The 14,501-nt window shown below is 32.5% G+C and overlaps 2 protein-coding genes across 7 annotated transcripts in view; one reads left to right on the top strand and one right to left on the bottom strand.

Annotated features, from left to right (window-relative positions):
• The window catches only part of LOC118193305 (uncharacterized), a 160,132-nt gene that overhangs the window by 2,721 nt on the left and 142,910 nt on the right, over nucleotides 1-14,501 (bottom strand). For all 5 annotated transcript variants that reach the window (XR_015043572.1, XM_085825641.1, XM_085825643.1 and 2 more), the window contains one exon: nucleotides 440-566. Coding sequence is in view for 4 of the 5 variants with exons in the window: in XM_085825641.1 (XP_085681767.1) it covers nucleotides 440-566 (127 nt within the window). In the remaining variant the exon portion in view is untranslated. The remainder of the gene's footprint in view (nucleotides 1-439; nucleotides 567-14,501) is intronic.
• Nucleotides 636-14,501, top strand: part of LOC118193306 (uncharacterized) — a 29,881-nt gene continuing 16,015 nt past the window's right edge. The window contains exons 1-2 of one of the 2 annotated variants that reach the window (XM_035364376.2): nucleotides 636-805; nucleotides 13,739-13,950. In XM_035364376.2, the coding sequence (XP_035220267.1) occupies nucleotides 13,773-13,950 (178 nt within the window). In that variant the 5' untranslated portion in view covers nucleotides 636-805; nucleotides 13,739-13,772. Of the gene's footprint in view, nucleotides 806-8,289; nucleotides 8,468-13,738; nucleotides 13,951-14,501 lie in introns of those variants that run through there. The other variant, XM_035364375.2, reaches the window with a different exon arrangement.

The following is a 14,501-nucleotide window of genomic DNA, read 5'->3' as shown; positions in this document are numbered from 1 at the left end:
TGAATAGAACATGTGGCAACGATTAGATAATTTTTAAGATGATATAAATTTTGTTCATTCTGAGTTAAAAAATGGATGAAATGTAACGCTGTTAAGTGAGCCTAGGGCCAGAGTGTCGCTATGGTAAACAAATATGGTGAATTTTAAATAATGCATTTATTCTATTGTGGTTTATGCGCTATCGGCGAAGTAGATTTAATTCAATCCAATAAGTTTAAATGAAATGCAAGAAAAAGTGTTATTTAATATTAAGTAAGTGTAGTTTAATATTCCGTACAAGGAAGTCATGTGTTGCACACATCAGATTTATTAGCTTTATTATTAAGAATCGTTTTCTTAGTACTTACGACATACATATTCACAGTTACTCGTGCTTGACAAATTTTATGACTAATCTTATTACTCGATAGCATGTTTAACAGAATCAACTGATACTCACCTGAATGCTGTTGTGCGGTATGATGACATTTGTGCGTATCACACATGCAAAGTACATGATTAACATTCGTATCATTTTTTGTTATTGGTCCTACATATGTTCTTTCTGAAATATCTTTGGTGTTTGTCTGAAAAAAAAAAGAACATTTATTTTTTAATAGATGTTTATTCTACATAGAAATTGGCCAATAAACTGTATAAAATTCGCAGTAAATGGTGATTAATATCGTTTTCTAACAAGTAATTGAAAGGTTTTCAATCTATGGTGTTTATAACCCTTAAGTGAATGCATTATGTTTTACTTCAGGTTTTCTGAGATGAGGCTTTTCTGAAAATCGTCCAGTTTCAGTTGCTTATTACGAGACAGGTAAGAAAGGTTCCCATTTCACTCTTTTCCATTCAAAGCAAAGCCGCGAATGGATATGATTGTGTGAAGTGATGTTATAATGATGTCGTAACTCCGTGTGAAGTGACGTCATAATGATGATCCGTCTTTTAAACTTCGTGCTCAGACACCGTTAAGATACAATATTAACCTCATTAGCGTTTATTTCTATATACTAAACACACGTATTTTTTTAATGAAATAATAACGCGTGGTTATCATTTCGTCCAGCTTCTTTCTGTTAACATCTGCGTTACTCTTAAACCATCTCCATGCCAACTATAGTGAAGGGAAACAAATGGAAAGAAAAGCGTAAAATATCACGATTTTTGAAGTTATCTGCCCGAATACTTGCAGAAGGAAAGAAGTACGAAGTGGCGCTATTTTTGTTGCTACTTCCAGAAAGACTGAAATGGGAAAAGCTAAAATGGGACATCATGAAACCTTTTAGGGTAATACAGTGAGAACTCAAAAGTTACTAAATTTAGTAAAATTAGTCGATTAGTTGGCAGCACTGTGATTGATTAGTGCATAATAAGCTGTCAACCTTTTTGTAGCCAGAATTTACTTTTTTTATCTGTGCGGCCAATTTGTAATATACTGATGAGTTGGTAAAATATTAAACAATAATCTGATAATATAATAAATAGCTAGTGGCAGACGAGTTGGAATGACCACCTGTTTTATGTGAACTAATTGGCAAAATGCAGAGCTGTAATTCGCATCTGTGCACATATGTAAATCCATCTTACCTTCGCTATAGGGAAACCAAGCCCATCTCTATTTGAGATTATACCGTCAAACCGTTACTCAAATTACTTATGATGTTTTGGAGGGTTATGGATTTATAAAACTAATTTATCTAAACTAAGTATAACGAAGGTTTAAATTTGTTTTATATCATTTCTGAGATTTTATCGTTATACGTAACACCTGAATAAAAAATAAAAAATATACATACCCGTTTTATTTCAGTTTCGTTGTTGTGCTATAACATATGACAATAGTTTTAGCCACCTCTACAAGAAATATGTCAATTACTGTACAATTCCAGTAGCTATGTCAAGCAAAACAACTTGAGAACAGACCCGGCTGTAGCATTTTCGATTTTCTAGGTCAGTGGTCTGAAATTGGCGCATGAGGCCCCCAAAGCAATTTTATGCGACCCGCAAATTCATTTCCAGTAAATTAATTAGTATTATTATGAAAAGAATTTTAAGAAAAAGTTTAAGATTTTAATATTCTGGAGTCCAGTTTTACATTATTTTCATTATCAAAAACTAACGTGAGTAACTCACCGGAAAATCTAGAAATGGTATTAGCTAATTTATACTGGGATAAAAATACTGACTATTAGATTTGAAAATACAAATTTGATTAAATTTTATAGTATTTGTTAAAAGATAAGTATTTTCACCTGCGAATTTTTCCAAAAAAATAATCACTTTGTTTGGGAGTACATTTACATCTGAATAGTTTTTTTTCGTAAATGAAAAATTATAAATCTACGAAAAGAGCCAGACTGCCGATGAGTATTTAATATTTGTTATGAAGATATTTTTTATTAATTTTCCTCCAAAATTACAAATTTTATCAGAATCAAAACGCCTGGAGGGGTTGTAGTTTGAAAAATATAGTAACAAACAGATTTACAATTATTTACATACAAACATTATTTTTTCTGCATACTTCACATAAAAATCTAAGAAAAAGAAAGAGAATAATTTTCATTATTTATTTTCAAGCTTTGTCCCTCTTGGGAACTTTTCAAGTATTTCTTTTTAGTTTGAGTTTAAAGTAAGTTACTTAGTGTTTACTTCAATATATGACAATTATTTGAATAAATATCAATCTGAAGATCTTAGTATTCAGCTGTCAATACGTTTGAACTACGAACTGTAGCCAAACGAAATTTCTTGGAAATACCAACTATTTTCAGATTTCAGGCAGAAGATAACTGTAATTTTGAATTTTTTCGTTGCGTTACTTTTATATGTTTTGACTAATATGCAATAAAAATTTTTTTAATTTAGTAAACAGCTTTTGTTTTGTGAACAAAAAAAAAATCTTTCTTTGTACTCTTCCCCTTTTTTTAATAGCTGCTTCTCAGCTACTTTCATATTGCGTATTTCGCCCGTGTGCAATTTGAGTTTGAGATCACTGCTCTAGGTGGTCGATACACGTAGTGCTTTATTAAAATTAAATATATTAATAACTGAAAACGAAATATGCTTTTAAATAATTGAGAACACTTTAGCTAACGCCCCCTGAAAATGTGCCTGCGAAAATCTGAACCTATGCATGAAGCCAGCCTGCTCCAGAGCTGGCTTTGAGCTCCCACTAGTGGCTCTGATCCTCTTCCCACTGGTTTAAGTGATTGTAAAGCTTGAAACTGTGGTGTTATCAGAAGGATTCTGTGGAATGTATACAGGATCTTTAGAAAAATTAAGTACAGGCTGTTATTTTCCTAAATACTTGTCTTATGGAGAACAGCTCTTTAATCGCACTCTTCTTCAAAATAACATAAGAATGTGAAAAGAGTTCCTACACTATGGATGGAAGTATTCTGTAGATTCTGTTTAAGTGAAACGTAAAATTTTACATGTTCTTATAAAAAATTAATAAAGTACTCATTATGTTTTAAGAAGTTAAAAAGAAAAAGGTACGTATTTTCACATTAAAAATCTGTTGAGATGTGCGTATTTAATAAAGACTGTTGTTGTTTTATCCAGTATGGAACCACTAATCGCGCTAATAAACATCTTTGTAACTTGGGTAAAAATCTTGAACTTTGCTTTGTAACAACAACTGAAAATTGATCTTAGCTGGTAAGTCATTTTCGAATAGCTCCGCGAACAGTGCACATAGAGGATAAAACATAACATTTTGTGCTTAAATTAAAACATAAAATTATTTTAGTAATTGAAATTGTTTCTGTACGAGTGCCTTATGAAAATCTAGGCATTATATTTATGGAATTCTTCCAGTTAAAGTTAAAATTGCTCTTTCGTGCTTCGTTTAAAAACGTGTTATTAAAAGTATACATGTCTAGGATCAGTATTTAAAAAGTAAAGGGTGTAGTCACCTTTTTCAAAGATAACTGTGTATTGCAAATACATATGACGCACGGTCTAAGCTAATGACAGCCTGAAAAATAAGAATTAAAACCTAGTTACGAGAATATCTGAAGATAGAGGATATCTGCATACATTTACTTCAGAACTGGAAAACTGCATTAACATTTGCTGATGGAAACTTGAATCTGTAAGTTTAAATTACCAAAAACGACATTCAGCCTCAGCAGCTTTAAAAAATAAAAAACAACCACACAATCACTGACGATGAAATGTGAATATATATCGTGCATGCCAAAGATTATTTAAAATAGGCAAAAAAAAAAAAAAAAAAAAAAAAAAAGCAACCTTATTATGGCGTAGGTTTTGAATAAAGCTCTCTTGATTTGGAAACCGAACAGACACAGGTCTCTTTTCTTCAGGAATGCTTTATGCATTATCGCCCTCGAAATGGCTAAAATTTTATTCAGCATCTACGCCAAAATAAGGTTGCTTTTTTTGCCTAATATTTAAATTTTACACTGGCATGTTTCTCTTTCATTTGATTAGCAAATATTTTATTTATAACTGTTACTACATCTGATAATATGTTTGAAATTAACTTGTATGGATTATGTTAATTTTATTAACAGTTAAATTTTGAGTTAAAGTTCCTTTCCTGTCGATTCTTAACTTCAACTTACCACTTCCGGCCAGAACGTAGTTTTAGAATCACGCCTGAATACATAATGAGGAAGAGCGGTATTTAACCGCGAAGTTCTTCTGTTTTAGAGAGAGAGATACCAGGTATTCTGTCTGCACGCGTCTGCCTTTTTTAGGCTACTCTCTCGTAAGCAATTATCACGCTCGGCCGTACTTTAGGCCCTTGATAGATTCGCAGTCTATTAACGGTTAAGGGCCAACTCTGTTAAAAATATGATAACTTCGGCTATACCTCTTTAGTTTAGATTAGTCTAGTGTTATTCTCAGTCTCTTAAGTTCAAAGCCAAAATATCGCTTTATTGTACACTCTAAGACGGAGTCTTGTTAAACCTTAGTTGGAATAATAAAGGATTAGTTTACCCTTCTATCTTGTTGTTTCCTGTCACACGAACTCAAGCAATTATTCGCTTATCAGTTCTTAAGATTCTTCACTTTCATCAGTAACTTACACAATGAGGAACTCTACAAAGTAAACATTTTAAATCCTTTCTACGGTTTAACTTTAAGGGACTTTGGAAAAGCTTGGTTCGTTATTTCCGATACGATAAGGCAAAAGATTATCTCATAAAAACGTGTAAAAATTGAATGACTAAAGGAAAGATCATTAACATTGTCACCTTCAACCAAAAAGAAGTGAATAGTAGATTTAATTTAAAAAAATCGCACTAAGATTTGATTGCATTTATTATTGGGCGCAGTTATTAAATTTTGCTGTTCTTCTTTTCCTGTCTCTCCGAAGTGTTTGGCAAATTCATTGGCCTTTGTCTGAAATATTTGTCCAGATATCAACATATTTCGGCTTCAATGACTGGCGAACTATTTAAGCAATGTTTCTTCAGCATCCCTATTTTGCACTTTTTCAACTTTTTCCTCATATCCAATTTTTCCCCCTTGAACAAAAATTACAAAGTTTCGATTTTTTCAAATAGTACTAACTGTAGCTACATTCATTTTATATTTTTCGAATAATGTTTACCTAATCTTCCGTGCAGAAGCTTAATGTTTACAGCTCGCACGAGGATGAATTTTTTAACAGAAACTGAGTAAGTGAGTTTCGTCAAAGAATATGTGAGAATTTTTCTTTCCTGAAAAATATGAAAAAGGAGATAATTTCGTCTTCTACGTATCCTGTCCCGTATTCTGTGAGAATATTATGAGCATTTTTCCCAAAATATGTAAGGATGCAACAAAAAGGTTAAGAATATCTTACGTCTCGCAAAAACTTAAAGAGTGCATAATCTCCATTTTTAGGATAAAACTTGAGCAGTATTCACAGTTTAACACACACACACACACACACACACACACACACACACACACACAAAAAAAAAAAAAAAAAAAAAAAAAAAACACCCCGATAAGAATGAAACTTTTCATTTCCTTAAAAGAGAATTAATTGTAAAATCATCAACTCGTAAGATTTACTACTTCCTCTTTCCCTATCTAGAGAACATTTTAAAATTTCCATCCTAGAAATAAGCCTTGAATAGAGCTTTGTCTGACAACTCAGTGAAAGAATTTCAATGAAATTAGATAACTCATTGACGTTTTTTGGTTCAAGGGTCATGTACATCGTAAGGTGTCCTAATGTATGTTTATTGTATCCTCATTCTCCCAGAATTGGGTGTCACATTTGTATCGCATAGCGTATATTTAGAACGAGAGAAAACTGGCCATGAAGATAAAAGGAAAAATAGCATAAAGATCCTTTATAGATAAAATGTGAAATGTAATGGAATGCCAATCCTAATATCTTAAAAATGGATAATTTTAACAGTTAGTAATTTTTTTTTTGGTTAAAACTTGCAGGTATTCTGGAATAATATGCTGAACAAAAAAGTTTCAATATAAGTCATCCATACTTTTGGAGGTCAGCTATAACAGTATAAAATAACATTAAGTACATAGGAAAATGGACGGGGCTAAAAAGTTCGTTCGTTATATCCGGGGGTTCATTATAACAGTGTTCGACTGTATAATACTTCTGAAAATGTTATGACTAAATAACTCATTTTAAAAAGATACTATTCAACTGTTTGTTGACCGTATTTAACCGTACAACATTTTTGCTTTAAAATTACGTGTAAAAAAAAAAAAAAAAAAAAAAAAAAAAAAAAAAAAAATCCCAGTCTGAAATTTCAGGCGGCAGTTCGAGCATTAATTTATAAAGTTTCATGATATTATATGAACTATATAAAAATTACCGGATTAAAAAAAATTATTGCCTGAGTGTTACGTACAGATTTTATTTTAACACCTAAAACAATTTTAATCAATAAACAATTGGAATAGGCTCTTTAATTCAAGAATTAATGCACTCACAAATATAAAACATAAAACTTTGTATTAAAAATGAGTTTTTCAAAATGGCAAATCAAATATTAAATTAGGAAATTACAATGTTATTATTTCACTGTAAATTAACGCTATAGAAAGATTTGTGCACTTACATAATAAAGAAAATTATTCAAAACATCAATATGCATTTATTTCATTAGACTACTTCCGCACGAAGCTTGTGACAAATATTTGTCTGAAGTGAGAATACTTTTTATTTTGGTAGGACGGGAAGTCCGTGAAATTAAATGAAAAATATATTAAAAAAAAGGGTGGCCACCCTTTTTACGGGTATTTAGATTATTCATATAAAATATGAAAGCTTTCAGATATTCCCCGGGGAATATCTGAAAGCTTTCATATTTTATAATACGCCCAAAGGGGTATATTTTTAACGTTTTGTGTGTTACCTTTATTTATTAAAAATCATGCTTTTCGCACTTTCAATTCAACAGCAATATCACAAAATATTTAAAAGAGCATATCTTTTGATTTCCGATACAGTCTCGTGCGATGGATAAAAAAAAAGTTTTTTTCTTTCCCTTTTCCCGTACAGTGTTGCCATTGCTTGCTTTGAAATCTTGGAGTTTCTTAATCAAAAACTCATAAATGCTTTAAGAAATATGAAATGAATAATAAAACATATTCCAAATTTAGACTTCGAAATGCCCATATTTGGTTGCAAACGTACGTTATTCAAAATTTGATGGCTCTAAGTACCGTTATTTTATCCCAATGCGAGAAACATATATATATATATATATATATTTATGAAAATTCTTCATATTTAATTTATTTAAATATAATACTAATATTTAGTGGCAACGATTTAAAAAGTGATTCGCCGTTAATAGTGAATCAACGCAAAATGCCAAAACGAAATTACTAATAGCTCTTCTGAAATTACTACTTCTCTTCTCAAATTGCCTCTTTGGGCTAACAAACATCTCGAAGAGGTTCCCTTCGAAGTGTTTAATAATAACTGCTACAAGAGTTCAAAATTTAATTCTTGAGGAATTCAGTTACTTTATTATATTAATTTCATAAAAATAAACTGTGAAATATCCTCCTTATTAAAAAAAAAAAAAAGAAAATATGCGAGCACTGATCTTGCATTGATACTTCTATCGAATATATACGCAAAATGAAATAAGATGGATAAATGAGAAGTGCTGAAAACAGGCAAAAGAAAGGAAACCAAGTTATGTTGTATTCATAAATAATAAGATAAGTGTTTTTATATGAGCGGATTGTAGTTTTACTTTATGCTTGTTTTCCCCCTTTTCACGTGAAATTAGCGCGCATGGCATTATTTTACAACAAGCACAATTCAACTCCAAAATGTGAAAAAGTTTTCAAATAGGTTAATTTTGTATTCAATAAACAAAATTTAAAATTTTCTAAACCAAATTTTTAAAATATTTATTTTCCTCGTCCTTTAAATTATTCTCAGCATTTCTTCACCATTAAAATCATTCTATTAACGAAATTATTACTTTGACATAATGAATGACGATTATTTTGTAACTGGGTACGTACGTAATTTCATCTTCTTATTGTTCATTAACTAACATTTTAAATTATGGAGATGCATGTATATTTTGGCATGTGTCTAATTATAATACTATAAGTGTAATCTAATTATGAGTACTATAAGTGTAATCTAATTATGAGTACTATAAGTGTAATCTAATTATGAGTACTATAAGTGTAATCTAATTATGAGTACTATAAGTGTAATCTTGTTACCATTCTATAATATAATTTATACAATTAAGACACAATAACACGCCGAATAAATACTAATTCAGAAGTCAAACAACAAAAATCAGCGTTATATTTACAAAATTTTCACAGGACTAGTTTCGATGGTTTTACCGAATCACCATCCTCAGCTGCAAAACCGCAAATGAACAAGATAGGAAATAATGATTAGATAAGATAAGAAAGCCTGGACAAGAATAAGCAAGTGGCGCCATCTGTTGGTGAAACTAGAACTAAAACATAATTTCTTTAAAGGCCGAAGGCAAATTTGGATTGGAATTAGGATCGTTAACTAGAACAGAAAGATTTTTATGAATGTGAAATACCTCTAGAAAATCCAATTCTCCAATGGAAGATGTTTTTTGAATAATTTTGGCAGCAGAAAAATTGAAAGTGTGATTTTCGGACCAACAATGTTGAGCAACAGAAGACTTCTGTGTTTCCTTTTTTTTATCATATGCTTCATGTTCCCTTGACGCGAAATTTTAAGGCTCTCTTAAAGCGTTATCACATTAGCTGTTTGTTGCCCGAACAAAACGTTTGCAGCAACAGTTCTGAGAAACGGCCTTTGACGAAATAGGGTTACCATCTTCACTTGGTAAACAGGCTGAAAGCCAAACAAGAATCAGTTATCGCTCAGATTGGCGAAAGTGACGTTTCCTTTCAAGTGTCATTCGCTTCTTCGTGTTGTTTTGTATCGCTCACACGCTTTTAGTTTTAAACTTTATTCTTAGTAATGGAAGATAATAGAAAGGTGATTGCTATCAAGTTAATCACTTTGAGCTCCACTCTAGCACTTCATGTAACAGATAAACACACTTCTGGTTATAGCAATCAATTACATCACTAATAGCCAAATTCTGTATACACTAAGAATAGTTTAAAAACATGTGCTGGATAAGTCTATTCATCACACATCGCTTATGTGTATTTTCTGTTGTCTGCATTTCAATGAAAATTTGAGGGCTCACTGGAAAATTTGTGACCTGATGAAAGCATTTTCTGACTAACTTTATGGCTCATAATTACTGTTCTGTCCATTCAAACAAACAGATCCCCCGCCCCCCAAAAAAAGACTTTCTATGACAAAAATCTATATGGCTGATATTTACCTCCTCACAGCCAGCAGATACTATTCAGCAAAATGAAGATCAAATAAAGAACATGAATACATGAGCAATCAAACATGTGTGAGTTGTTTACTGTCCCATAGAACACTCGGTAATATACCTAAAACGCATTAATTTTACCAACTCTAGAAATTAGGTGTTCACATCATGAGTTTGTTTTATGGTTTGGTTTATTGAGATTACAGCAAAGCACACTAGGGCTATCTGCCTAATGGAAGGGATGCCTTCGTGGAGGACTTTCTAAGGGAAACTGGCTCGTATACACATTACACATGGGGAAAACCATGAAAGCGCCCATGCAGCCAGCTCGTTCGCGGGATTTGAACCTCGGACCGAACTACCAGTGTTCAGCGACTTTACCGCTCGGCCGCTGGTGGGCTCAGTTTGTTTTATGTGATTACCGCAAAGCCTCGAAGGATAACAACAGGAAGGATCCCTTTGTAGAAGATTTTTTAAAACTGGCTCGTATACCAGTTATAAATGGGGCAAACCAAGGAAACGTCATGTAGCCAGCCCGTTCGCGGCATTCTAACCTGAGACAGAACTACCAGTGTTCAACGACGCTTCGGCCACTAGTAGGCCTGTGCACTTAATTGGAAAGTGCAATTCATTATGTAAACAGACATGAAGGTGATAATCAGTTGTGCGCTGTTTTAAGTAATCAAATGTTATAAATGTACAGCTGTTACATTTCTTATTATTTATTAGTCATGTTTTTATTACGTAGATCATACGTATGATATAATTATGAATTAACCCAATAACAAAATGTGTACACTCTTTAGTACTCAAATACTCATCAATTATTTTTCAACTGATTATTACATACCCATAATAATTTGCAAAGAAGTGATAACTATAGTTGCTGCCAATTACATAATCGTTATCTGAATTAAAAGCAACTTCAAATAAACTTCTTGGCAATGTTCATTTTTGTATTCAGACATATATATATATACATCTAATAAGTCATATATATTTACATACAGATAGAGAGAAGCGATGGTTTAGAAGTTGTTAATATATATTTATTAGTATTAATGTAATGAATAAGATTTATATTAATGAATGTATATACAAATGTTTTTCATCATGCATAATAATAAATCCATAAATTTCCAATGTTTCAATATGTAGCATTTACAATAAAAGTATAGTTTCTAATGTATTTATAATCCAAAAAGTATTTCATTAATAACATGAAAATAATAGACAAATTTAATGAGTATTCTCATTATTACATAAGCTATGCTTTTCTTTTTTTATGCATCTTTTATGCTGTTTAAAATGTATCACTGATTATGCAATTAACAATTTAAAAGATAAGTAATTAGGAGAAAAGCTGCGCATATACAAACGGATTTTAAAAAAATTATTCAACTTAAATTTAAGAAATAAAATTCTATTATATAACAGTATAATACACGATCAGCACGAAATACGACAAATTTAGCGAACTTATGGCGACGAACAATTTGTAAACAAATCCGAACTGCAAGAACGTCGTAAAATACTGTCAACTCTGAAATTTCCACGATTATATATTTAATGAATATATACACATTTAAAAAATGACTCAGGCAAATGTATTACAACAAAACAGCAATAATTAAATCGGCCTCTATTTCCACCGTCCATCACTTCACAGTGAGAGCCATCGCCATATTGAAAGCTACCCGTGATCCTTCAGAAGCAGAACTTTCGTCTGATTGGTTGAACGTTCGAGGAACACGTCTCCAGCCGGAACATTTTCGGATAAATTTTAAAATGTTGCTCGAAGCTGGCACAGGTTCCTCCTAGCTAGACGAAACATTTCTCGGAAGCCGTGCTACTAGAATCTCGTTTCTCGGAATTGTCCCGGGTAAGCGCGCGCGTCCATAGAAGTGATAGGGCCATTAGTTTGGCCAATGTAAATTAAACCACATTGGCAGGGAATCCTATAAATACCCCAGGAATTCATATCCGGAATGGGGTCCTTGAGTATGGAACTCGGAATTTTATTGATGGGAGAATAATCAATAAAATTCCGAGTTCCATACTCAAGGACCCCATTCCGGATATGAATTCCTGGGGTATTTATAGGATTCCCTGCTAGTGTAGTTTAATTTACATTGGCCAAACTAAGAGAGCCTTACAATTTCGCGTCAAGGAACATGAAGCATATGTTAGAAAAAAGGAAACACAGAAGTCTTCTGTTGCTCAACATTGTTGGTCCGAAAATCACACTTTCAATTTTTCTGCTGCCAAAATTATTCAAAAAACATCTTCCATTGGAGAAATGGATTTTCTAGAGGTATTTCACATTCATAAAAATCTTTGTGTTCTAGTTAAGGATCCTAATTCCAATCCAAATTTGCCTTCGGCCTTTAAAGAAATTATGTTTTAGTTCTAGTTTCACCAACAGATGGCGCCACTTGCTTATTCTTGTCCAGGCTTTCTTATCTTATCTAATCATTATTTCCTATCTTGTTCATTTGCGGTTTTGCAGCTGAGGGTGGTTGTTTGGTAAAACCATCGAAACTAGTCCTGTTAAAATTTTGTAAATATAACGTTGATTTTTGTTGTTTGACTTCTGAATTACAATTTATACATTCTAAAGAACCACTTGCTGATCTAATTTACAGAATATACGACTATATGCAGATTAACATTAAAGAAATATTTATCCGAGTTACTTTGCATTTGAGACTCTCTTTTAGATATATAATCGCTTCAATATGTCAGTTTTTTTTAAAACGAAAATTAAGGATATCGTAAAATTGCAGTTGCGATTATTGAAGATTATTTTTCACCTTTAAAAAGGCATAAGTTGATATTTTCAAATCAAATTTCGATCACTGTGAGGGAAATAAGAACAGTAATATGACAAATTTGAAAATTATTTATACACAGTCTAAATTAGCATGACGACTTTATTTTGACGGAATTGCAAGAATATTGATCTGTAATTGGACTATTTTCCTCAAAAGGGGCTTTTATCGTTCTACTAATTTTGAAAAGCGTTGCGTTAACTATAGAATAGCCTTTAGGTTTAGCACAAAAACTTTGGAATTCAGTTGTATTTCTGATTGAAAGCAAATTTTATTTCTTAGTGTAAATCTTTGTCCAATGAAGTGAAATTTGCTCTAACTTGGCCAGAAGTTGATTCTAAGTTGAACTTTTTTGACAGTTAAAATTGATCTCTTGTACATTTACATGAGTTTTAACGCAAGTATTTGTGATCAAGGTGGGATTTATTATATTGTTATCTGTAATCAGGGTCGACACCACAGCCGGGCAAACATAGCGATCGGGCCTGTTGGCAGAATTAAGAGCGCTGAAAGTTGTACCGGACAGCAAAAGTACTAGCGCTGAGGCTGTCTATAACTATTATTTGACACTTATTGACTTCTATAATTTGTTCTTCTGGCACAACAGTAGAAGAAGGATACAGAAGGTTTATTTTTGTTTGTTTATTTATTTGACTGAATACGACAAAGGACATGAAGACCATTTGCTTAGGGTAAAGGATGCCTTCATGGAGAATTTTCTAAACTCATAGTCAAAATGAATTCTATTAAAAACTTATAGGCTATATATTTAGCCCGTTTGCCAGGACTGAAACCTGAGTTTCGAACTGCCAGTACCCAGGATTTTTAACCACTAAATATTTTAAGCAACTAGTCCATTGATCTAGATATGTGGACTTGGTGACTTTATACCAGTCCAGCACAAGCCGGTCAACCTCTGACTAAATATTCTTAGGATATGTAAGAATATTCTTAGGATATTCTTGTATATTCTTAGGATATGTAATTTTATATAGATTTTTCATTTCTAAGAAGATGAATTAAGTTTCTTCTATAAGCGTACTTAATCGAGTCATTCGTTTATTGTGTTACTAAGCAAAAAATTACATTTTCTTTCAGATATACTGGTTTTTGTCCTGGCGTGGCTCAACGAATGGGAAGAAGTTACCAAGATACAACGCGAGATATCATAAGAGAGAGGCCGCATCTCCGGAAACGTCTTTCAGCTGTCCGTTGGCGAGAAATGAGGAAAGGAGACACAGGCTATGAAAATGGAAATGACTACGATTATGCCTATTCTGCGATGCCGGACTATGTCGAAGGGTACACAGGTAACAATCAGTTTTTATTTATGGAATAATGTTAAGCGCTAGTACGATAATTTTCGTTACATTAGTATCACATGTGAATAGGCTGAACATAGCGTTAAAGCATAAAATGGCTAATACGAATATTTGTTCTCCTTTTGGAATAATGTACACTGCAGAGTGGATTGGCCAAAACTCGCCAAAGAAAGTGTTTCCAAAAATCCAGGGTGAAGACACTCTTAGTAGGGTTTCTTTTATACTGTAGAGGATTTATTCACCAGGAATTCGTACTTGAAGGAAAAACAGTGAATGTGATGATTTATATCGGTTATGGTTATGCGCCACTGACCAGGCTTCCGACCTAAGGTCAAACTGAGCGGAATGATGCCTGATCAGTGAAAAAAACAACAAGCAGCCACCACAACAAGGCAATGGCTGAAAGACCAAGTGCCATTAATTGCTCTTAATCAGGAATGTCACAGAAAAGTACTTCACCAAAATGATTACAGGACATCTTGCATAAGATGCTACATATGACAATAAGCAAAACGTTAGTGTATAATATTATAGTACAA

Source organism: Stegodyphus dumicola, chromosome 10 (genome assembly GCF_044657685.1).
Source record: "Stegodyphus dumicola isolate Sdum_Otavi_A_Nest chromosome 10, ASM4465768v1".
NCBI classification, from domain to species: Eukaryota; Metazoa; Arthropoda; class Arachnida; order Araneae; family Eresidae; genus Stegodyphus; species Stegodyphus dumicola.
The sequence above is the reverse complement of the archived record's forward strand: the minus strand, read 5'-3'. Positions and strand labels throughout refer to the sequence as shown.